This window comes from Limulus polyphemus, unplaced genomic scaffold (genome assembly GCF_000517525.1).
Source record: "Limulus polyphemus unplaced genomic scaffold, Limulus_polyphemus-2.1.2 Scaffold1493, whole genome shotgun sequence".
Classification (NCBI taxonomy): Eukaryota; Metazoa; Arthropoda; class Merostomata; order Xiphosura; family Limulidae; genus Limulus; species Limulus polyphemus.
In genome coordinates this window covers 209,651-236,795 of record NW_013667103.1, presented here as the reverse complement: position 1 = coordinate 236,795, position 27,145 = coordinate 209,651, and the positions used below count along the sequence as shown (strand labels likewise).

At 35.5% G+C, this 27,145-nt stretch overlaps 1 protein-coding gene across 10 annotated transcripts in view; it reads right to left on the bottom strand.

Moving 5' to 3' along the window:
• LOC106463825 (ankyrin-2-like) overlaps positions 1 to 27,145 on the bottom strand; it is a 253,624-nt gene that overhangs the window by 18,410 nt on the left and 208,069 nt on the right. For 9 of the 10 annotated variants that reach the window (XM_013923893.2, XM_013923894.2, XM_013923895.2 and 6 more), the window contains 3 exons: positions 24,280 to 24,390; positions 21,208 to 23,178; positions 568 to 9,384 (listed from right to left, as the gene is read on the bottom strand). In XM_013923893.2, coding sequence (XP_013779347.1) covers positions 568 to 9,384; positions 21,208 to 23,178; positions 24,280 to 24,390 — 10,899 coding nt within the window. The remainder of the gene's footprint in view (positions 1 to 567; positions 9,385 to 21,207; positions 23,179 to 24,279; positions 24,391 to 27,145) is intronic. The other variant, XM_013923899.2, reaches the window with a different exon arrangement.

Here is a 27,145-nt window from a genome sequence, read left to right as displayed (position 1 = left end):
AGTACCATTGAAATTTATACTTTTAACATCATAACCAACAAGTTATCACTAATTATTAAAGAATATGGCAAGGAAGGTGAAATAATATTTCCTTCATTATTTTAATTAATCATTTTAAAAAAGTATTTGTTTGTGCATCTAAGGAATTTTGGTTACAGCATAATGAGATACAAATATATTTGAAAAATAAATATAACTAATAACTTGACATGCTTTACAATATGATCATGAACAATTTGCTGAGATCTCAAACTTCCAATTCCGTATCTCATTTGATCATAACATTAATTTTGCTTCTCAAGTTCTGTTTGAGATATGTTAAATGTTTTACTAGGACATCATTTTAATAATATGGCATTTATAAAATAATAATGAAATTAATGGTTCCCTAAGTTTTCATACTCAATGAAGATATGTTGTGTTACAAAATAACTAGGTTAATAATATCAATTACATGTAATATATAGTGTCATGCAAATGGATGCCTGTTTAATTAAAACATGCAGAATAGAAGAACAACAAGAAAGAATAAAAAAATGGTGCAAAAATAGTTTTATGAGCAGCTACCTGACTCCAATCCTTCATCAGTCTGGTAAGATGAGCTGTGTTCATGGTCATCTGAATCAAGCATTTTGGAAAGAGAGGAAGCACAGAAGTAAACAGATGAAACAGGTGGGGATTGGGTATCTTGGGGTTCAGCTTGAGAAGAGGAAATTTTTTCACCTGAGGAATCATTTGTGTAAACGTTTAGTCTATGACAATGTGCATCATTAGAATCCCTTTCACCATCCTGACTTTCACTCCAAGTTTTCATAAAATATTCCATTTGTTTATGAGCATCAGGGCCAGTAAATGTCACTGTGTGTATCTCTGGCTTCACAACAAATTTCTGGGTTACACGTATCATATTTCCTTCGTCATCAACTCCTTCATAGTGGTCTTCATCTTCAGTAGGTTTCAGTGAGTCAAAACTTTGAAAAAACTCTTTAGTCTGTTTCTCAGCATCTGGCCCCATAAAGGTTTTTTTATGAATCTGTGGTTCTGATGTTACATGTCGTTTTACTGTCCTTGTGATGATTACATTTCCTTTTTCATCCACCTTTTGATGTTCTTCAACTTCTTCATGATCTTTACCAACACCTAGGGTCTGTTCCTTTAATAAATCTTTTAATTTTTCTTCTATTTTATCTGTACTACTAATAGTAGGCTCATATAAGATATTTCTCTTAACACCTGTGGTTTTAATTTCTTCTAACATTTCAGATGGTTCATCTTTAAAAGCTATACTTGCATCTTTCTCAGCCTTAAATGTTTCTACAGCATCAGATGTTGAACCAGATTCAAAGGTTTTGTCATCTAGGTGAGTAACTAGTTGGCAAGTAAGTGTTTCTTCAGGGCCCTGCGGTTCAGAGTTCAAGAGTTCTTTTATAGTTTTTGTGATGACTACAGTTCCCTTTTCATCTACTGAGGGATGTCCTTCAACTTCATCATCACCATAATCAATATCAATTGTCTGTTTAGGTATGAAATCTTTTAAATGTTTTTCTACAACTCGTTCAGAATCTGTGATATCACGATTTGCTTCACAGGTAATATTATTTTTAATATGACAGATAATAACTTGATTTCCACTTGCATCTATGGTTTCAATTTCTTCTACGCTTTCAGATGGTTTTTGTATAACAGCTATATTTTTGTCAGCCTCAAATGACTTTTTTACATAAGAAGCCACACCAGATTCAGGGGTTTCTTCATCCAGGTAAGTCATCACTTGTGGTTCTGATGTTAAATGTTGTTTGATCATTTTTGTAATGACTAGATTACCCTTTTCATCTGTTGGGTGATCTTTCTGAGTTTCATCACCATCATTAACCCCAGTAACTTGTTTTTCTATAACATCTTTCACTTTTTCTTCAATATCTGTTTCAGATTCTGTGCTATCAAGTTTTTCTTGCCACACAATATCTTTTTCCACAGAATGGATAACCACTTGATTTTCACTTTCATCTTTGGCTTCAACTTCTTCATAAACTTCAGATGATTTACCAGCACTAAACGTTTCAGCATCTTTTCCAAGCACCTGCTCTACATCATGACTCATGCGAGGTTTAGTGCTTTCCTCACTAAGACAAATAATTAACTGACTGGGTTGTGTCATGCTTTGTGATATAACAGTTTTGTAGTTCTTATCAGCATCCTTTACAAGTGACCTAATTTCAGATTTTAATTGTAAATGGCTTTCTACTTGATCTCTGCTGAAGATTTTATGAGATTCTGTAGCTTCAGACATATCTCCCACTGAATAAGAAAGAACTACTTCTGGTTCAATAGTGTCAGTGCTAGATACCATTGTTGACTCCTCTCCTGAGGTATGAACACTGTTTACACTAGAAGACATCACTGAATCAGTTTCAAATTGATATGTGGCATGTGTAGCTGTAGAACTGCTAGGTTCCAAAGAATCTGTGCTTGATATCATACAATCACCTTTACCTCCACTACCTTGTCCATCTTTTCCACTTGAACTTGTGTCTTGTCCAGTAATATGTTCATCTTTCAAAGAGTCTTTGTCACATTCATCTTCAGATAGGTGTCTCTGGTGCCAAGAACTTTTTATAATTACTTGTTCTGAAGCTTTCTGTGCCCCAGGTAAGATTGCTTCCTGATCATCTGGTAAATCCATCTCTTCATGAAGTGAATCTTGGTCCACATCCCTTTCTTCTTGCAGTGAGTCTTTATCTGCTTTTTCTTCTAGTAATGAGTCTACATCAGCTGACTTATCACTAAGCAAAGAACTTTCTTCAGCATGAATTTCCTTTTTTTCATAAATTGAATCTTCATGAAAAGAATGATCAAATTCTTCATGCATAAAATCTTTATCCTCTTCTAGAGTTCCATATTTTTCAACTCTTTGGTCTATGAATAACCTAGATTTCAGGTCACCAACAGCTTCTGTCTCTTCTAGTTCAGCTTCTCTTTCTCTCAAAGACTCTATATCATACTGAGTCACAGTAGAAGTGGAGCTTCGTGGTTGAGAATCACAACTTTCAGCTGAGTGACCACTTACAGTTCTACCAATTATAATGTGCTGAGGTAAAGCAGGACGAGTTTCTAACTCATGAACAATACTTTGTTCATTTGTTTCTAACATGTGACCTTCTACAGAAACTTGTCTTTCCAAAACTCCATTCCCATTTAATGAATCAATGTCATGATCATCTTTCTGAGATGAGGTCTTCTCCATGAGGCTACTTTCTGTGCTTTCACTTGAAAGTGTTCCTGTATATTTTTGCAACTTAATGGTAAAACCAGCAGATTCTGAAAGTGACTGGTCATGATCAGCATGGAACTGTTCAACATTGGTTTGGGCCTGTCGAATAATTTCATCAATTTCACTCATTCTTTTCTCATAGTCATCTGATTCACTTGATTCTGCATCCTCTGTGATGTCTTGAACATGATAACTTTCTTTAATTTCAGAAGATTTCGAGAAGTCTTCCTTGGTTGCTGCATGCTCAACTTCTTCACATTCCTTTTCTAACTGCTCAAACTCAGTCTGAGAACAGAGAGAGATATCATCCACTTCTCCTGATTTACTTAAGACTGTTTTACCAATAACTAAATCAACCAATCCCAGACTGGATTTCTCTCCTATTGTAACTCCTGACTCCAGATTTTCAAACTCTTGTAAGGATGAAACTGACCCATCCTCTTGCTCACTTTTACTTATATACTTTTTCCCTGCAAATGCATTGAGATCTGAAGAGTGAATCTTTTCACATGAGGATGGTTTGGTTTTACTAGCTCTTTCAATTTCTTCAAACCCATCTTCATCTTCTTCACGATGTGTATATAATTCCCCAAAACTGTCTTCTTCTAAGTCATGTTCTTGTTTTCTTTCAAACTGTATACCATAAGTATATGTTACCTTTTGTCCAGATGGTCTACCATCTTTGTCTTCTTCCATCACATTTTTGCTTTGGAAATTACTGTCCTGCTCAATGTCATGCTTATAAGCTTGATGTGCTTGGATTGTGAATTTCTCTGATACAGCTGTTGCTATATGTGATTCTGCTAAAGACTGTTGTCCACATGATCTCTGAGCTTTTGACAATAAAGATTCTTCCATGATGTCTCCTTGCTGTATTTTACTAGAGGAGGATTTCTCAATAGAAGAAACTGTTTGAATTTCATTTTCAGTAATGATGTCATAAGTGTCTTCCTCCGGTTTAGTGTCAGCAACTTCTTTTTTATCCATAATTTCAAATGATTCACTGATGTGTGAGTCTGTTTGAAATTGTCTGGAAAAGCCCTCAGTATGTGTGACAAGTTGTTGATCTGCAGATGTAGATTCACTCATAATTTTAGTAGCTGGAAATTGTGTTGTTGAAGTGACAGAAGTATGTCTAAGACTAGTTTCTTGAGCTGATGGTATATTTTGCTGAAGAAACACTGAACCTTGATCACTTTCTGGGAGGTAACTGTCATTTTCTCCCAAAGAACTATAATCTGGTGGCTCAGGTGACATTGGGCGTTCTATGTCTTCTAAATCTTTCTCTTGCTCTGATTCTACTGCATGACTCAAAACACTTTTTATTTCTGAATCCACCTGGTCTTCTGAAACTTCAGCTATTTTACCTGACTCATAAAACTCTTCTAACAGTTCTGATTCAGGCCAATCAACTGTTTTATCTACTTCACATGGAAGATTCTGTGTTTCTTCTTCATTTTCTTCATACTGACGTTGATAGTACTGAAAATACACTTCATCAGCTTCAGCTCTACATGTTTCATATTCTTGGGCATACTCCTGCTCTTGAAGTTCTTGTATTTCTTGAATTGTTTGAATATCTTGTATATCTCCTTCTGATGAATCGGACTCAGAACATTGTTCTGAAACAGTGTGTCCTAAAGATACTGTTGGTGGTTGTAATTCTTGGCTTTCATCATAAACTCTTTCACTTTCAGGTTGGTGAACTTGAGAAGGTACTAAAGCAGATATTCCTGTTGCTGAAAGAAGTATATTCCTTGTTGCTTCAACCATACTTGTTTGCTCTGATGTGTCTTGCGTATCATTACTATTGCTATCACCTGTTACTGCAAACATTGTTGGAGTTCCTTCAGCAAAGGTTGACTCTACTTCTGTTTCTTGTTCTTGTGATTCTGGGTATGGAGCATCATATTCTGGAACATAGTCTACTTCAACAGGGCCATTAACTTGAGGGTAAAGCATTAAATCACTTGGATAAGGTGAGCGTTCTGGAGGTTGTTCAGATACCACATCAGATGATTCATGTGTTGAAAACTGTTGCTCAGCAAAGATATGCATAGTTTCAGTTACCTGTTGGTCTTGACTAACAGCTCCAGAGCAAGGCCATGTTTGTTGTTCAGTAGCCAAGATAGTGGTTTCAACACTTGAAGACAACCAGGTTTGTTCACTATGGGTAACAGAACTTTCTGAGGCAGAGAGTTCTTCTTGGCTACAGCTCATTTGATCTGTTAGATCATCCACTGATTCAGCTGCTAAATAGGCACCTGATTCCTGTCTATAGATAAAAGATCTTAATGTGTGCTCATCAGAAAATAACTGGCCATCTAAAATGGGAGTCTGTTCATCAGATATACTTCTTTGGCCCTCAATACCTACTGTACTCTGAACTGTCTCACTCACTACCACAACATCAGTGGCAGTATGTTCATGGATAATATCATCAGACTTAATTTCTTTTGAATTTTTTTCTAGTTTATGTTTATCTTTGAGCTTGCTTTCTTCAGCTTTGTGAGAGTCCAAACATTCAGATTCTGAAATATGTTCTAGATAATCCCCTGGATAATCTGCTAAGTCCTCTTCTGTTATGATTTCAAAGGGACTAGATGGGATTTCATGCACTTCAATTAGGTTTGACCACTGACTGAATATGGCCCCTGAGCTTTGTGGATAAGAAGCTTCAAAAGACTCTTTTGTCTTCCAGTCACTTAAAAATGGAACCTCCACACCTCCTCGAATTACTTCTTCAGGTATTTCAGAGTCATAAGGTTCTCTGACAACAAATGCTTGAGCCATTTCATTATCATCAGGAGTTGGGGTTTCTATATCTCTTCCAAACTCTTGTTCCATCTCCTGTGCTGAAGGAACAAGAGTTTCACTTGCTTCTGATGAAACTTCTACACTAGCTAAATGCCCCGAACTCTCAGAATCTACTGAAATAGCAGACTCCCGAGAACTGTGACTAAGTGATGAATGAGCTGTAGCAAAAGATATTTCTTGAGAGGTATAAGCTGTGGAATAGGAACCTGAGATGTCTCCTGAAACTTCTTGTGAAGTAGCACAAGTCTCATACTCTGAGGATATTGGTGCACTAATATTTATATCAAATTCTGATGAACAAGGTCTGCTTGTTGCTGGTGTTTCACGAGGTGTTCTTCCACTGTCAGACATTTCAAATGAATAATAATGGCTGTCAGTTTCCCCTGAACTAGAGCAGGTCTCACCTTCTCTGCTTATCTGTTTTTCTTTTCTGGTTAAGTTAGATAGTTCAGATAAGTCAGTTGTCCTTCCAGAGATAAATTTATCTAACTTATCAGATTCATTTTTCTTCTCCACATCAGATTTGATTGTAGCTTCTGAAATGGTTTGATCTCTCATGATTATTTTTTCCTGAAGGTCTACTGATTCAAAAGAGCTGTCTTCACTCTGATAATTTATTGTACTTTTTTGGACACTTGCAGTTTTTTTTTCATCTTTCATTAACTGGTCACATTCATAAAGAGACTGAATGAGCTCTTCTGAACTGTCAAGAATAACTGTTTCTTTCTGTTGAGTGAAAGACTGTATGTCTCTGTATGTGATATTTTCAGATGATTCTGATTTTTTAACCGAAGTTTTCTTACTGACATCAACAGTTTCATTTCCTGGTTGCTGAATATTTTCAAGTTTTTTTTCAACTATTTGTATTTTTTCACCAGAGGTAAGATGCATATCAAAAATCTCTTTATCCTTTTCAGTTTTAGCAAAGTCATCAGATATGCACTTCTCTACGTGTGTGTATGAAGAAAAGGAAGAAAGGTCTAGTTGTTTCTTTGATGAAGCTTTTTCTTCCTGTTTTTGATCAAGTACTATTGGAGTAGATGACATGTAATCTTGTTTCTGCACCTTTTCTACTATACTTTCCTTAAGCATCTTCTCATCATCTTCTGCATGTGTTGAGAGAAGGTCTGATTCTTTTTCCTTTACCTCCTCAGTAACATTTTCAAATAATTTGATTTCAGATGTCATTATATTAGCACTTTCTTCTTTAGTTTCTTTTCCTGCAGTAGTAAAAGTCACTAATTTATCATCTAACTGAATTTTTTCAAAAGATGACAAACATTGGGAGAAATTATCTGTCCTGTCTCCAGTTGCTTGTGTCAGAGTTTTCTGCACCTCATTTGGAAATTTTTGTGCTTCTGTTATATATTTTTTCTTTTGTTTGTCACAAATAATACCACTACTTGGTTTTGATTCATTATAACTATCTTCCCCTTTAACTGTTTCCTTCTGGTATACTTTTTGTTCAGAAGATAAAACTACTTCCTTAAAAGTAGCACATGTATCACCTTTCTCTTGATCATCCAAATGCTCATAGTGTTCTAGTTTACTTTTGTGTTCCTCTTCTTCTGTATGCATCTGATCACATTCTATAGTTTCAAATTCTTCTGTTGTTATTTGAGGGATTTCAGGCATGTCTTCAGAGAAAGAAACTCTTTTTTCTTCTGGCTTATCTCTAGTTTTTAATAAATATTCTACTTCTTGATGGCTGAGCATATATTCTTCTGACTTTTCAACAAGATCTTCATCAGATATTTCAGAAAGAGAATGTTCTAGTGTATGACATCGACTCACTTCTGTTTTAATATCTTCAATAATATCCTGAGCAACTTTGGTTGCTTCCTCTCTTAAAGAATAAAGAATCTCATCATCTCTACTTTCTTCACTAGATATATCTTTCTGTTTATCACAAGATTCAATTTTTTCTGAATCATCTACACTACCTTCTAAACTTTCATTTTCTTCATGTTCTACAATTATTTGTTTTTCTCTGGGAAGTTCTTTAACTTCTTCTTCAATAATTTCTTCTGAATCTTGTTGAACTGAGGTCTCCCACATTACATGTTCCACTGCAACAATCTTTGACTTTTGTTCCCATTCTGACTTCTCTATGATACTATTTTTTTCTTGAGAGAACTCATTTTCATAAACTTGTTTATCATCAGTTTTTGCAATATTAATGTCATATCTTGAAATAACTTGGTCTATTATCTCCCCTTTCTCCTCATAAGCTTTAGTTTCAATGATTCCCTTGCTTTTAGCATTCCCCTGGTCGTATGGAATATCCTTTCCTTCTGGTAAGTCATTTTCTATATCTTCTGCTAGTTCATGAGCAAAGATTTCAGAACGAATTTGCTGAACAACTATGATATCTCTGTCTACTTCTGTTTGTATCATGGATTTTTCTTCTAGAATGTCTTTCTTTTCTGGAGTGTTTTCTTCTATAGACAGGTCAAGTTCTTCATTAAAAATCTGAGACTTAATGTGGTGTTCTACATGAGTTTTACTGTCTTTCTCACTTGTATCCATATTCTGTTTTGAGAACTGAGAAAATATTTCCTGGTCCATTTTGACAGTTTTATCTTGACCAATAGGTAGCGTGGGTGTTGATGGTCGTAGCACTTCATAAGGACTGGTAGCTCTTCCAGAATCTGGTTCTTGCATGGCAGGTTCATCTATAACATCAACTCCTGCAAAAGCTGTGTTTTCATATCCAACAGGAGTTTCATGAAGTGCTACATCTATTTCAGAGCCTTGAGAAATTTCAGATAAATGGGTTGATTCTGTCCAAGTATGTACTTGATAAACTTTAGATGAAACATCTTCAATGCCATCAGAACTTTCTGAGCCTTTGCTTCCATAAGCATATTCAGTTCTTTGTATTTCCGAATATGTTTTCTGGGGAGATGAAGAATGCATATTGGTTAAAGGCTTTTTTTCAGTTTCGGATAGAGGCTCAGATACCAATTTTGAATCAAAGTCCTCTTCCAATTTTTTTACTTGTTTTTCCTCATCTTTACCACTTTCACTTGCAGCTGGTTTACTTTCTGTTGGTGATACCCCAACATGAACTTGCATTTCTGGTACAAGATATACCGTATAATCAGCTGCAGGTGATATTTCCTGTTCTGTACTGTATGAAGTAGTTTCAGGAGGAGATGGACGGGACAAGGGAGACTGTTTATCTTCATGTGAAGAAAGTTTATGTTCAGTAGGAGGAGATGTTGGTTCTATATGGGAAGGTTCTCTTCCTGTATCACTTGCTACTTGTGGTTGATGTACAGTGGAGTCAAGTGCTATAATATTAGTGAAGAAAAAAGTTAGTAGCTTTCAACCCTATATCTGTAGTTTTGGGCCATGGAATCTAGATCAAGCTATTTGTGAGATTAGTATAAAGTTACATTTTACACACAAAATGGTATTTCAAATTAATAAGTCACACACTTGCAATGTTTAGTGGAAGGTTTAATGTATACATTTATTTCTCAAATATATTTGAGAAGATTTTTAAATAAGACAAACATACTTAAGGCTTTCAATTCCTTTTGTATCTTCAGATTACCACTTTACCTTCAAATTTATCAAAATCATCCTAGAAAACAATGTTAACAGTTACCTTACCTGAAAATGTATTTCTCACATATACTTATCTCTCTGCATCCAGTAGGTATTTCTTGCACACCAGTTGAAATTCTGAATGCCACTAGCCATGAACTATCTCCTACCTAAATCACATTTTGATGTGAACTGTGCTAATACATATGTCATCATTGTACAGCAATAGCCTTCAACAATAAGACAATGACACATTCTCCATGCATAGAAGATCCACATAAGCACTTGAACTCAAAATTAATTTCATTCTTAGATGAAGCCAAAATAATGTGCAGTAGTAGTAGGGGGGGGGGGAGGTTTGAAGGTGTGCAGAGAGGTAAGTATTTATCAAAAATACATTTTCAGGTAAGGAAAAATGTTAATTTCTAAAATGATCCAATTAACTCTCTGCACCCAGTAGCTAGATTTCCACACTGATGTGGTGGAGGGACAGATGTAAACAAGAAAACCTAGATGAGTTCTCTTCAGAAAAGGCATCAGAAGGAGAAAGTCCAGGGAGTGTGACAACCAACAAGAAGGGCTTAATAGAGGGGCAACACTTGTGGGAGACTTGACTCTTCTCAGACAAGGTATACTCTTTGTCCAGGTGGAAGTATGAAAGGAAGAAGGAAAAATATGACTCAAAGTGTTGCAGGGATGGGTGGAAAATACATGACCAATTGAGCTTTTGCACATATTAAGTCAAACGGACATGAGACATAGCATGGCTAGGACAATAATCAGACCACACAGTTTGGTATGTGTTCTGTTGTACAATGTACTATCCATACATACAGGGATGGGGACTAGGATTTTTCCTGCTTCCTGAGAAGAAACAATGTCCATCCCACTGGTCAAAACCATCAAAAAATAAGTATACAACAGAACAGGGGAGGATCTATAATACACTAACAAGAACATCCCTGTCCTACTTCATACTGCATTGTGCTTGCCAACTCAGAATCTCTCCAAGTGATGAACTCTCCAAATCAACCACCCCAGCAGCTAGGAACTAGTAATGGTAAATGTCTCCTATGTTCCACACAAAGACCAGTGGAGTTTTGCATTCAATGAGGTGTCTGGACCCAATTTGACTTAATCACTGCAAAGGTCTTTTACGAGAAAAAGTGCAATGGGTCACCACAAAACCTATTTTGAAAAGCTGGAATGTGTGAGCCAGGGAAGTGGAAAGGCACTTCCTCAATACTGGCCTTTTCCATGATATTCCATGGAAGGTATGGTGTGGAATGGACACACATATATATATATATATATATACATGAACACACACACACAACAAAACTGTAGTGGTCTTCCAGGGATGTTGTAATCATCTCAACAGTGAGCATAAAGGGACTAGGGCAGATGGGCTTAACACTTTCCATTACCCCAGAGTTGATGAGGATTAAAAGTAGTTAAAAAAAATAAATGAGGTACTTCCCCCATTAAAGTTGGTGAGTAGAGTGGAGAATGGTAACTAGAGGGAAAAGATGTCTATATGGAGATGAAACAGCCAGATGAAAAGGAAGATGTGTTGGATATTGACATCCTCCTTGTTTGTAAGATCTCATCTAAACGTCACCTCAATAGTGAGGCTAGAGTGCATTAAGGGAAAAATGGTGTGATAGAGTCTGTGAGTGTTGTCCACTAGGGAAGTAAAGAATAATCCAAACAAAGTGATGAATCCAATAATTAAGAGTAGTGGACTAAAGATCTCTGGATGAGGAGGTGTCACACAGCAAGAATAAGTGATTGCAAACGTCATGAATGACAGCCATGCATGTCAAGCAACATCCTACTGCCTGAAAGGGGCACAAAGACATCTAAGGTAGGAATGATCATTGTCGGCAGAAATGACAAAAGAGAAAAGGACCTGACCCTTCTCCCTCTCAAGCCATCCATGTAGAAAAAAAGGAAAGAGTGCTTAGGAAGCAAAAGGAAGTAAGGTTTGTGGAACAGAGTGTGAAAGGCATATAAAGCATAAATGTCAGAATGGCAATGACCCCAAACCAGAAGGAGAAGGAAAGAGGCCTTCAAGTAAAGGTGAGAGAAGAAACAAGTGGCTAAGGGTTCAAATAGGTTTAGATGAGAGTGTAAAGAACCACAAGAGGGTCCCAATCAGGCAAAAGAAACAGATGAGGGGAAAGAAAAAGGAAAGAAGGACAGGCTAAGGAAAGATGGAATCATGGCAAAAAAAGACAAAAGGCGGTTGATAAGAATGTACAATATCCTGCCATGGTGTAGACCCACAATCTCTGGTCAAACAGCCTGATAAAAAAGTCTAAATGACAGGTAACAAAAAAAATGGCCCAGAAGCAGAGATTGCCTGACCAGTGGTGATAAAAATGTCACTTGCATTGGAGAACAGAGAGAGTGAAAGAATGAAATGAGTGGTACAAAAGAAAGGCAATGCAATATGAGAAACTAGCCATCGAGTAGGGAATGGACAATCCCACATGCTTAGACAAAGGGATGACACTGCTAGAAGAAAGAGTAATACAGAAGTTGGAGTAAGTAAGTAGAAGTGACAGAAGATGAAAATGTGCCTAAGATGTCAGAAGAGTAAACCAAGACGGATCTAGCCAATAAGAAGCTATAAGCAGGATTCAACAAGGAATGTGTGGAACACAGCCAAGACACATGGATGTAGGCAGGTGGCAGGGAACACATATGAAGAACAATATTCTAATGCAAACTGTGTCCACAACCACAACAGCCAGTTGTGAGATAAAGGACCAAAAGAGCTGAGGTGGCCAGATACTCCATGACTTGCAGACAAAATGGAGAAGGATGAGCCCAAATGAGTTGTGAAGAGTAAAGGGCTTTGAGATGGATTAACTATAGAGTTGGAGTCAGGAAAAACAACACAGCTTGTTGTCTATCACTGTTTGGGAATGAACAAAGTGAGAAATGAAATTATAAAATCATAAAAGTAGAAAATGAAGATCAGGCATGCATTGAAAGATGAAACAGTCACAAAGACTGTAACTATGATAATAATTATTACTAAGTCAAAGCAATCACAAAAGTTGTACAAAATCTTTCAAACTTGAAGAGCAAAATTAAACATGTCTGTTAATGGCAGTGACAAGTTTAAGAATGAAGTTCATTTCAAGTGCAAGTACTTATGGAGATCTACTGCACATGGAGGGTGTTTTGTCCTCCTATTGCTGGAGGGCTACTGCCACATAATGATTACATTATGTACTAGCACAGTTCACATTGAAACATATGATTTAAATGGAAGACAGTTCAAGGTTAGTGGCATGCAGAAAATTTAAATGGCAGGCATACAAGAAATAGCTACCTGGTGCATAGGTAAGTGGGATCATTTCAGAAATATAAATATAGCCTGCTGGCCTTTTTTGTACAGAAACACTTATTTTTTTAAGGATGTTTATTGAGATTAGTTCTACTAACAATGCAGGACAAATTCAAGCTAAACACAAACAAATGGGATCTGTTTTAATCATAATAAATTATTTTATAACCAATTAAAACATTCAAGCTGCCTCCATCCATAGTTGGGTTATAATAAATTAGAATTATATTTTGACAAGTAGAGGAAAGAGTAGAATAATGACACCACAATATTTTTTTTCATATATTACATGCCGTTTAAGTATTTGAGAAGAGATGCTGTAACAATATCCTTTCTATTGTAACACCTAATGAGGAAAAGTCTATTCAATCTCGTGGTTTGGTTAGAGCATCCAACATTTTAAACATTGTATTGTCAACAATGATAAAAGAATTCACATAATAATCTTATATATATATATTTATTCAAAGAAAATTTAGATAGATCCTCTCCAACAAAACTTTACTCACAAAAAATAAACAATCCTTATAACCAAATACAGTAAAATATATCTGTCATGAACACTATTGTATTAATTTTCTAATAACATTATGCTACACCTAATATTTTTAACATTTCATTGCATTTCCTAAATTTTATTTAAAAAAAACCTTATATCAGAGCAATTATAAGATTTCTAGTCAATTCCAGCAAATTTCTGAAAGGCTTCTCAGGCATAAGTTTACTACTTAAATCGGGTTGGTCATGTAGTCAAAATCAACTAATATTTTTCACATTTTTTTTCTTTTTTTGTTCACAATATAACTTGGCTACCAAAATTCTATAGCTTATTACAGTCTGAAATAGGTGAAGACGTTTCTACACAAAAATAACTATTCAAGATTTAGGTGCAGCCATAAAAAACTTTCCATTCTCATAAATAAATCTTAAAATTTCTAGATAAAACTAATTTTCCAGTCAAAATGCACACATAGACAAACACATAATCATGTAGAAGTTAGTTACTGAAGCTGGTGGTAGGTCACAAACAAAAATATTATTAGTTGTACTTCCACAGGGTCTCCGAAAGTGTTCTGTTTCAAGAGTAAATAAAACCAAAATTAAAAGTAACAAATATTTTTATTTCTTGCTTTTGAAGTTCATATGTTATGTTGTAGCCTACAGAGTGTATAATCATTCTTGTGATTCATAGCATGCACATATTTTATTGACATCAGGACAGTACAAATTGTAATATTAAGGATCCTTTATGTGACATAATTTTAGTGTCTACTGACTGACTGACTGACAGCCTACACACTATTGTATTATGGTGGAGTAATCTAAACTATTACTGGAAGTCTGATAGTTTACAGTAAATTTGCTTATAAATATATTTATAAATATATTTTTGGGGGTGGATAACTAGTTAAATTCAAAATTATTATCTAATGTATTAAGATTGCTTAGGGTCAATATCTCACACTATTTTTATCAGTGAAATTTAAGTTTCTTAGTATATTAAACTGTTCATTGAGTAACAAGTCTAATCTACAAACCTATGATTCTGATTACTAAAACATGTAACATTAGCATATGAACCAACTAAGTTGAGAAAAAGTTAAAAGAAGAAAGTTATTCATGTAGTTTCTTTTGTGTCTTTCAGTCATTTATTTCTAAGCAAAATAGGTAGGCAATCACCTGATAGTTAAAACTGGTAAATAATTTGTTTTTGAGACAAGTTTGTTTTTCATTAAGAAATAATTTATGATTAAAAGGAACATTAATTAACAAATATTATTATCAAATTAACTGCATATTTACTGAGTTATAAGAAAGATGCTCATCTATCAGCTAACATTCTTTTGATATATACCATAATGTAAACTCATATCAGGCTAAGAAATACACTTTCTACTAATACATATAGAAGGGCCTTTATATTTAAACATTATTATAATACATTAATTTCTTAAACTAATATTAAAATGAATGAGAGACCATCTCTAAACTTCAGTTTAATACATTAGATACAAGCTAGTAATGTTGAGGCCAGGGCTGAAATATTCCTATCAATACCTTCTGTGGTAAGATGCAAAACATCTTATATTGGTTGTGAATGATTAAAAACAGGTTCTTTTCTTCTGGGCCTGTTATTATTGGTGGTCTCACCTCTTGACTAGTCTTTTTCCTGTGATATCTATAGCTTGTTTCTTTAGGTTTTTTGTGTTATGTAGGATCATACTTCTGTTCTATATGTGGTATGTTTATCAGTGAGTTTGACTGAATTTCACTCTTTGACTATATATATCCTCGTCTTCTGCAGTCTCAACTGGGAAGTATCTTGATAGTAACTGGAACTCCTCATTGCTCTCTGAAGATAACATTTCAGGCTTTTTACCTGGTGTCTGGCTTTGATCTTTTGTTCTTCATTATTCCATTGCTCTCCTTCAGACCTATCTCATACACTGTGTCATAGCCTGATAAATACCTTCAATGAATAATTACTCTCTCATTTTTATGGAATACATAATAATATTAGTGCCACCATTCACAGGAACATTCTGCAACTATATAATAATGATCTCTTCTCCTAATTTATGTAGTTTTACTAAAGGTATAAATAAAAGTGTTAAAAAGTGGAAAGAAACATTCTTAGAGAACAGGTGAATGAGAGTGAAAAACATGTATAAATAACAAGTTTTTATTTATTTTTAAATACATTACATACATTTTACTAAATTAAGTTTTCTTTTAAAAAATACCTTACTGTGTCAAAAAAAACAACAACTGACACTGTATAAGCTTTCTGGAATTGTTCATTTAATCTCAAAGGTGCACCTAAGTGTATTCCATGTCAATAATTATTACATCCAAGTTCTGACAAAAGTTATAATTTTCCTACACTACACTTCACATACATAGCTATTCTCATTCAGTGCTGCCCTCTATTTGCCAAATTTTTTTTCATACCACAAGCCTTTCACTCCTATGTACCCCTTGGTTCACATGGTTTAACTGATTCACACATGCAAATCATCATGCAAAAAACCTCCACCAATAGATGTGCCCCACACACGTGACACCCTCTATGCTATTCTATCGAGCTATCACTTTTGAGTTTAGGCAAAAAACTAAGCAAACATAAGTACCTGTTGGAAATATATTTTCAGTGTAGGAAAATTATAACTTCCAACAAAGTACCTTACTGTCTTCACCTAAAGTTTACTTGACTGGAGGGAGAAATCCCACCACCAATCTGTGAACATGGCACATGTGAGCAGAAGGAAGTACATAGATATCCACTCAAATTAAACAGACCAGAACCCCCTCAAATGCAGTAACACCCTTGGTAAAAAGGTATTGAGGGGTAGTACAAAAGGAAGAAGTAGAGCAACTGCCAAGTGCACCCACCATAACCCATAACACTGGAGTACTGCACCTGAGATGAATTAAGTGAGGGACCAGGGACACCCTCATCTCGTGTCAGGACTTATGCTAATTGTTTCAGTTCTAAATCCAAAACTCAACCACTGGGAACCAATGTCCATGCAAGGGTAGAATGAGGGATTCCAATCATTATGACTGCACACTCAAAAGCTGCAACATCTTCCTGGACAAACCCTTGCAGAGATGGAGCATCCATTTAGAGGACATCTTGTTGTCTACACTAGCAGAACACCACCACACTACTCTCAACTGAATGAAGTCTTTATTGTATGTATTGTATATCTCTCACTCGGGAGGATACCTACATGGTCCCTCACCTCAGCCGCTTTAGAACTGGAAAGCGTTAAGGAGGTACATTCACACTGGAGACAGTGCAATGGGTGACCAAAAAACCCTATATTGAAAAGCAGACCAAATCCAATTTATTCAATCTAAGGAATAGCAGGGATGGGCAGTAATCTCCTTCTGCTTTACCCAGGAAGTCCGTGGGTCAGTATGGTTCAGACAGGCATTTTATGAATCAAATATATTGCGAGGAATGACCTATGAGCAATTTTGCAGAACTCTCAATCTCTAGTATATGGAATATTACAGAACAGTGTGTGTTTAGTGGCCATGGAAAATATGAAAATAAAATCAAGATGGACTTAGAGTGCAGATTTGAGTAGAACTCTAAGTATACCTGGCCAGGTGCAACTTGCCACAGAGCAGGATCCAGATTGAAACATGGGACAGGCCCCTGAAAAAGATATATAATGAAAAAAAGAAAACATGCCCAGTTATAGTCCCACTGAAGCCTGTAGAATGGCAACAGGTTGAAGATGATAGCCTGACAAGGAATAAATGGTAACATGATGCAGATAGTGAGAGATGAAAGTATGATGAGTGGTCCACATGCCTTTTTTTTGAAGAGCTTCCTCCAAAGGATGATGCAGATGATATGCCAGGTAAAAAGTAAGGTGCCTAATCTGATGGGAAGACACACAGAATAATTTATGGGAAAACGGAGAAAAGGAAGAATAAGCCAATAAAATTAAAAGCCAAATACAACTAGTAAGGGTGGAAGGAAAGAGATCACAAACAAAGAATAGTTACCAAGGGATGAATAGACAAGAATGGTTATGATGGAAGAAAGCTGTGAAAGAGATATAACAATGAAGAGCACAAACGGGACACAGAAGTCTATCTAGATCAGATCTGGGAATAGAGGTGGGTAATGGCTGGAAGAGAAATCGGCGAGAAGGAGGAATTACCCTCTCAAACCACCGAAGTCTTGGGAAGGAAAGATCAATCCAGGTAAGAGAGAAAATAAGAGGAATGATACAGTGTACATGAAACATCGATGGCAAACAAATCTGACTGATAACATCCACAGACCAAAAGGATGAGGAAATATGCCTGAAGGGACAAATGAAATATGAAACAAGAAGACAAAGGTTCAAATGGAGGTAAAGTTAGGCAGTGAAGTATCACATTGACATTCCAATATGGAATGGTTGCACGCTGTGGAGAGCGATTAATCCAGAAGTGACGTAACAAGAGTGACAAGGTATAGGAGGCAAAAATTTTACCGTACTAGGAAAAAATGAACTGCAGGATAAAGCCACCAGATAACCTGCAATTGAGGAGACCAAAGATCCTTGATCAAATAATTGTGTGAGGAAATTCTTAATAAGAGGAACAGTGGTGACGAGCAGGGGAGAATGCACAACCCAACGACCAACAGCGGAAATCATTCAACTTATGCTGATAAACTTCCATGGAAGAAGGTCGAACTGAATGTGCCAACAATGAAGCTACACACTATGATACACCAGATTTTCTTGCCAAGGACCTGATAAAAACCAGTCATAAACACAAAGGGTAAGAATGGTGGAATGAACTACTTGGGATCGAGGCTGCTGTAGAAGAAATGGAGTGCTGGGAAGAGGCAATAGTGGAACAGATTGGATCTGGAGCTACCATGGAAATCATGGTTAGGCTGGCCAGTAGGGGACAATCAGAAGGACTTGACATGAAATGGAGTGGATGATAGAAATCACTCTGGGAAGGAGTCAGATAGGAGGATACACATAAAGGAATTTTTCTGTTCAATCCTGACTGAAAAACTTGACAGCCAGAGCAAGTGGATGAGGCACCGGAGACCAAAACTAAGTTAAATGGTATTGAGGACAGTGGCAAATGCATCGAGGTGTGGGGTACCCACCCAAGTGCATAACATAACCACTGGAAAACCAAATGATCTAGAGACCACTCCATTGGATAAATTTTGTCTGGTCGGGATAGACAATCCGCAACAAGGTGAAAAGCACCTAGAACATGAAACTTAAGTAGATGAATACTGTGCCTGCAGGCCCAATAAAAAAAGCTCCAATGTTTGACAACAAAGGGAACGAGAGCAAGTGCCTCCCTGGTGATTGATATATGCCACTCCTATAGAATTGTCGGCATGAATCGTGACCAGACGATTGTGAGTAGGAGGAAGAAAATGACCCAAAGCCCGAAGGACAGCAAGAAGTTCCAGGATATTGATATGGTAAGAACGTTTTGTCATAGACCATTTACCTGAAGCAACTTACTACTTGACCCATGCCCCCCAGATGTAAAGCAAAGCATTTATGAAAATATGTAAATCTGGATGAGGGGGGGAAGCAGAACTCCTGCTGAAGTGTGAGCCTTGTCCAACCACCAATGCAGATCATCTACAAGAGAAGAAGGAAGGGTAATAGGAATATTCAAAGGATCCTGTGCAAGGTTCCATTGATCGTGAAAAGTCCATTGAAGGGATCTCATATGAGGACAATTCATGGGGATAAGTGCCACTACAGAGAGCCACATTCCCAAAAGAGATAAGTCTTGATGAGCATTAAGAAAGGGAGCAGTAAGGGCATTCATCAAACAGAGTCAAAGAGGAGAAGGTTGGGCCTGACTGAGATGAGTGTTGAACAAGACACCCAAATGGATAAGATATTGGGTACGAGCAAGGAAGGATTTCTCCAACTTGATCAATCAACTGCCCCGAGCTGCCTCCAAAAGAAGCAGATTAGTGTGTTGGGTGGATTCCAGTTTGGAATGGGTCAGCAGAAGCCAGTTGTCCATTTGATGGTGGAAGTGCAACCATCAAGTGTGCATAAGTCTGACAAAAGCCTTGACCTCCAGTTGCAAGCCCAAAAGGAAGAGAATCAAATTGATAAACCATCCTGTAAAGAACAAACCAAAGGTAGTATCCTGACTGCTGCAATATAGGAATATGGATAAGCATTCAAGACATCAACCTTGGTCACCCATAAGCCCAGAGAAAAAGCCCACTGGAAAGTGAGAAATGACTCCATGGTAAAATGATGTAGCACCAAGAACTGATTGGGGTGTGACAGATCGCCAGTCTCTTGGGGACGATAAATGACCTGGAATAAAACCCTGAGAAAGGATGAACTACAAAGTTCGATGGAATTCTGAGAGAGGTCTATTTAGACAGACACTGACATGTTGTAGGATCCCAAAGCAATTGAAAGGAAATGGGTAACAGAGACAATGGAGGGGAGTGGAAATTGATGACAAGTCCCTTGGATAAAACCTGAAGGATCTATAGATCCCTGAAAATCTCACCACAGATGAATAAAGTGGAAGAAACAAGCCCCCAATGGACTAGAACTTACAGGGTAGTCACCAATACTGTTGGCAGCATCACACTAGGTGTCAAATAAAACAATGAGAAGAAGATCCTCATGTGGAAGGAACAGGTAAGGGTTGGGAAGGATTAAGATTGGAAACAGAAACAGAGGATGGTCAAGGATCTGTGGGAGACAAATGATCAACCAATGAAGAAAGAGTTGATTGCTATCTCACAGATTCCATTAGGGATTCCAAAGTTGCTGGAAAATCTTCAAACACTGACTGATGGACAAAAGGGGCGAGGCATCATAAGTCCCAAAGATAAGGCAATGGCAAACGAACATGGGACAAAACCGTGCCTCTCCCAAATGTTCTCAACAATAGAGGAACCATGTGTGTAAAGCAAGAGACAAAGTTTACAAACATGCCAACAAGGAGCCTGAGTAAACGTGCTGGTGGAAGGTACAACCTCTGATGTGGTAACATGTACTTCAGAATTCACAAATCAAACGTAAACCAAACATAACTGTGATGGTAAAGAATGAAAAGCGTAGAAAAATTATTAAGTTCCATAACCAGGATGATATGAAATAATACCACGACTAAATCAGCTTAATTAAAAAAAAAAATGAAAACTGAAGAAATAAAGGCTATTGGGTCGAAATGAAATACCACAACTAAATCAGCTTATTAAAAAAAAAAGTAGAAATAAAGGCTATGAAAATTCAAAGAAAGCACTAAATAAAACATCCACTGCCAAAAGAGAAGTGATAATTAGGTAGAATAGCATAGAGGGAGTCACATGAGTCATGTATGTGTGGGGCACATCTGTTGGTGGAAGTTTGTCACATGATGATTTGCATGTGTGAATCAGTTAAACCATGTGAACAGAGGGATATGTAAGAGTAAAAGACTTGTGGTATTCGAAAACAATTTGGCAAATACAGGGAATCATTGAATGAGAATAGCTATGTATGTGAGCAGAAGTAAAGTACTGTGTCAGAATTATAAAGATTATATCAAAACATTACTAAATCTGGCCCTGGCCTCTTTAGCTTATGAAATTGTAAACTACTTAATTCAGAGAAAAATTATATCTCTATAATAACAAACTATCACATAGGAAAACTACAATTAAACCTTTATATTAATGATTTCTTACCAAATGCCTGAGACGTTAGTGAAATTGATGGTGATTCCTGGGTAGAAAAAACACTTTGTTTATCATCTATTTCACTAACACTTTCTTTCTTATCAAGTTCTCTTTTAATTTCTCTGTATGTCTTTGAATCTGTTTCATCCTTCTGAACAAACTGTTCAGGTGACCTTGATAAATCAGTACTTTTAACATTTAAGCTAGTATCTGATTTCATTAAAGATTCATCTTTTTTGGAAAAATCTGATATCATTGGTTTATCCAATCTTTCCTTTTCTGTGGGGCTTTGGGAGTCAGTTTCAAAAGAATCAGCTTCTTTTTTTACTGATTCATTACTATCTTCAACCTCTTTCCATAATTCATCTTCTTCAGATGTCTTTTCTGAATCACAAGTGGTACCAATTTCAACAACTAGACTCTCCTTAGAGACTTCGGAGAGCATTGATGTAGCCTGTTGTTCAACATCTTTCAGTGAAGTTTGTTCTAACTCTTTCTCCAACATCTCTCTCTCTTCTTCTTCAGAACTGAATGAGACATTTTTTTGAGATTGCTCAATTTCTTTTTTCATATTGATAGTCTCGTACTTCTGAGTGCTAAATTGTTGCTCTCCTTGAATGAAACTTTCAGTGGAGCTTTCTGAAGACAATGAAGGTGCTCCTTTTGTATATTCTAGTTTTGTTGTGTCTAGTTTCTTTGATAACTGATCCTCAGCTAATATACTTCTGGGTTCTTCCAGACAATGTATAAGATCTTTTTGTATCTGTTCTGTGGTACTTGAAACTGAAATTGGCAATTCTTTTTCAATACTAATGTCTTCAGATTTTTGTTTTGGTTCAGTATTTTGCATCTCCTCTTCTTTTTGTACTTCTTGATTCTCCAAATTAGACTCACTGAGAAAACATTCTTGTTCAAAAACAGTTTGTTCAGTTTTCCTAATGTCTAATGATTTCTCTTCTTTCATAGTTTTGCTGTCTTCTAACTTTAGCTTACATTCTTCAACTTTCAATAATTTCAGTTCTTCCTTAGACTGTGAAGAAATTAGATACTTATTTTCAGCAATAGCTGTGCTGATATCTGACAGAATCTTTTTGTCAGTCATATCCTTCTGAATTTCTAATTCTTTCAACTCCCAGTCAATCAAAGGTTGTTCTTGTTCAGTAATACTTTGTTTAGGTTTCACTAGAAAATTTTCGTCAAGGCTGGTTTGGCTAATTTCTTGCACAGACTTCTCTTCAAACTCTTCCTGTAATTTTTCTTTTACAATGACATCTTGTTTGGCAGATTCAGAAAGATGAGATATCTTGTCAGAGATACCTTTGTCAATTTCCAATGCAAAACCATTATGTTTTCTAATCAATTCTTCTTGAATGTTTTCTTCTACTTCATGTAACTTCTTTTCCCTTCTTTGTTCTTTTGGTGCAAATTCAGATATAATCTTTTCTTTCTCAAGCATTTCATTTCCCATGTCATTAATAACTTGATATTCTTCAGTAAAACATTCACTAAATTCTGATTCAGGGCCTGCTGTATCTTTTATGACAGTTTCTCTGAAATCTGTTTCAAGCTTTCTTTCTTTCTCAGGAATGTCTCCGGGCATTCCTTTTGTAGATGTTTCAGTAGGAATGTTTTCTTTTGTAAAGCCACTTTGCTCAGATTCTCCAATGCTTGTTTTGAAAAAATGTAGTCGTTCCTGAAAACTTTTATGCTCTTCAATAATTTCACTTTTTTGAGGGTACTGTTCAATATCCATCTGGATTTTCTGGATATCATAATCTTCAGGTTTCTGTATATCTGAATCAATACCATCATGAGATGAGAAATATAGGGAAGGATCTATCTTTTTTGCTGGAGAGTCATATGTCTCACTTAATTTTTGAAAAAAATCTCTCTTTTCTGCAAAGCTGAGCCGTTTTTCTTCATGTTTCAATTCCTGACTGATCTCGGAAACTACTGATGAAGAGACAGTTGTGTCATCACCTGAGGTCAAGAGGGGAAGGTGACAAATCTCAGCTGTGGATTGGTTTCTTTTGTACATAAATCTTCTGTGCTTGCTTAAAAAAATACTATTCATGCTTGAATTAAACTTGCTTAAAAAAGCATTCACATGCAATACAACCCACAGGTACAAAGAAAACATCTAAAATAAGAGAAATTACAAAACAAAGATCTAAAATTTATTTCCGTCTAAGAATTATAGAAAAATTAAAAAATAATGACAACAAAAGCATTTCATAGTTTAATTACAAAAACATTACATAAGGTAATAAACAGAAAACTCTTACAATAAACAATAAATAAAAACAAACAAAACCACTAGCATGTCATTAAAAGCCATACAGCTGGAGCAAGTACGTGTGAGTAAGGAATGATAAATATATTTGTTAAAATGCAAAGTGGCTTTTCTTTCCTGACAGATTTTTGGGCACTTCAATATACATTTTGTTTTCTTTATTGTTAGAACTAATAAAAAGAACTCAGTAAAGAGGGTTAATACAAACTATTAACTGTAAGTACAATGTCCAATCAGAATATAATAATTCTAACAATGTAATCAGTTCTATGCATGTCTTTCAAAGGAAATAATAAAATGTATTGAGAACTGAACTACATAAAATCAAATGGTTGAACTGATGGTATTTTTTACTGTTATGATAACCTGGATTTTGAATGTTTGCATTTTCCCCAGCAATTTAAATGCTCACTTCCAATAACTTACTTAACAATGTTCATACATCACTAAAATATCACATATTAAACACTTAAATGAATAAATGTACAGCCCACATATGATTCTCATGCTGTGTAGGCATTATCAACCACACAATTGATCATTTGCCTTTGTCTGCAAAATGACAATAGGCTATACTTTTTCTTTAAAAAAAAATCTAAAAATTATCCAAATTCATGCCATCTCAGTCTCGACTGACCAGCCATGGACTAAAGAAAACAGAAATAACAAATTAGCAAAATTAAAGAATACCATGTTAATAAAAGTGCTTTGTAAAGGTAGAACACCATAACAGAATATATACAAAAACTACAAAATAAATTACAAGTTATAAACATTGTTTAGCTCACCTTCAGTTCCTGGATGACTTTCTGACTGACCATCTTTGACAGTGAAAGTGCTTTGTTTTTCCTTCTGAATAATATGCTGAACAGCTCCTGACTCATCTGTTTCTGTCCATGCTATTAAAACCATTCAGATATCATTAGGGGTCTTAAAACAACTGAAAGCAGTGATTGATAAAAAATAACTATAAAGTACATCCACAAATTATCAAACAATAATTGAAAAACACAACTATTGCTACTATTTTTAAAATCTTGATATGACACTGTTTATATAATATTTGCTATAATAAATAATTTAAAATGTTTTATAAGCCTATAGTTATGTTATTCTCAATATGGATTATACAATTTTACTTTCTCAAATACAAGTTATTTACCACAGAATTATTTACATAACAAAAAGAAACTACAAATTCATATTTATTTGGCCCACATAATAAACTACAAAGAAGTGTTTCTTGTGGCTTTTAAATAATTACACATAACTCTTCACAAACAAAACATAAAAGGAATACAGAGGTTAGGTGTATGACAAGCATGAGGTACACTACTCAATATAAATGTAAAAATATCACACATAAAAATCTTAAAAGTTTACTCACGTAAAAACTTATTTATGCATTTCATACATCTGTTCTACTGTTATCAAAGTATCAGGTAAATCTTGGTAGAAAAAATGATGCAGTCAGAGAAGAAGAACAAAAAACATTTTGGAACGAAATAAAATATAGCCAATGTTTCACCCATATACTACTAATACAATAATGTTGTATTGTAGTATAAAAATACTATATATATATATATTACTCATCTTTATTCTATACTTCATAGCTATAAAGTTCTTAAAATTTTCTAAGTTCTAATTTTGGAACATACATAATAAAGTTGAAGTTTGGTGCAAAATTCAGCTTGAACTGTTACTTTCTGTAGCTTGACTAGTTAAAAAAAAATTGAATTTCAGGAATATATTTCAACTGCTACATGGAGTCGAAATACTTTCATGCACCAGTGCCCTTTTTTCTAATTTGTCAGCTACAGAGAAAATGTGTATTGTTAATGCAGTTTTGGCAGTCTCAGATAGAGATTTACTCCAACTTTTAACAAAAATAGATCTGAAAGAGCCAGAACCCACTGTACAAGTATAGTATCTGTATTGCTCTATTTCCACTAACAATCGCGCATGTTTTATCTTTACTTCATGTTAATTTAACATTCATTCAGTTTTATTTTACTTTAATTTTGTGTTCTCAACCTGGATAAGTAACACAATTGTATGTGGAGTGTGAAATAATCAGTACTTCATTTTGTTCATTAAACTAGTTTGTTTCTTCTCTTCTGTACTTTTTCTCACATTAACATTCCATCCAACCTAATCTTAGAATCTCTTGTTATAAAGGGATAGTTTAATTTTGTTCCTGATTTAGGTAAACCTACTAGAATTTTTGCAGCTGAGACAAATATTTTAAACAAGAGTACAAAGTGAGAGAGATAGAGAGCAAGAGAATCTTTGTTATTTGTGTGGCTGCATGTTTTCCCTGCACAGCACAAAGTCAGCTCAAGAAAGGGGACCTTGATGGCTGCATTGTACAATATAGAAAACAGGCAAAGTTAAGTAGTAGAAGAAGTAGTATTTTTTTTTTCTGTTATAGTTTAAAGATTCAGGGTGTTTACAAATATAAAAAAGAAGCTTTTCTTTCATGCTGTGTGATAAAAGCCACAGTGTTTAGATTAGTAAAAGATCGGTCTTTTCTGTCTTTTTCTTTTCGGTCACACATGTATAGGACTGACAGCAATAAAGTAAACTAAAGAGCTCATCACTGCCATACCCTCTGCTATTGTGATGATCCCTTTCTTATACCAATTTCACATACTAAATTTATGTGGTACTGTTCGAAATTTTGGTTTCAAGAGGTGTACAAATGGAATAAGTGAAATGTATATATATATATATATATCCAAACAATCAATTACAGATCATTTCTCTTAAAAGGTGTTAACACAAATATTCGTGTCCAAATTTTAGGTACACATATTTCTTTTTTTTATTGTACTCTAATTAATAGTGTACACACATACACACTATCTCTCTCTCTCTCTCTCTCTATATATATATATATGTGTGTGTGTGTGTATTTTTCAATCAAATGGCACAAAAAGAATAGCTTTCTTACTTTATAAAATTAGAATTATTATTGCCATTCCACATAAGCAAGCTTTATTTGCATGGTACTGATTCAATACTATATGGAATTGGAAATTTTCATTCAACTGAGCATCATATATTAATTCATGTTGTGTGTTTGTCAATTTGTTTGTTTCTCTGCAAATATCTCTTACAGTTTTGAAGCTAAAATACACCCAGAGATGATGGGGGTCTAGAAGAATATTTCACCGAACTCAAATCTTGCATCAAAATTTGTGTTCTTACCCCCACCCCTATGACCTTGGGATGAATTTTTGAAACTATTTTCATACCCCACTTATGAGATAGCAGGACAGACCTTAACACACATTCTCAGATACCACAGACAATTGTCCTAACAGGGTTTATTTTGGGTAGAGCCCCTTGGGGTGCTTTTAGGGGTATTAAGGGTACCAAGGAGGGCTGAAGTGCATCTGGAAGGCCACTCAGGCATGATGGGGTCTAGAAGTAGGTTTCCAGAGTCACTGAACCCAAATCTGGCATTGTATTTTGTGTTTCTAGCTTTCCTTGGGATCCTGGAGACACTATGTTTGAGACTGTGTTCATACCCCTACTCACCAGCTGAGGTAACTCAACATTAATATTGTCTAGTACCAATATCTTACATATAGAAAAACTTTATTTTTTCACTATATATATATATATATATATATAATTATTTTAAGT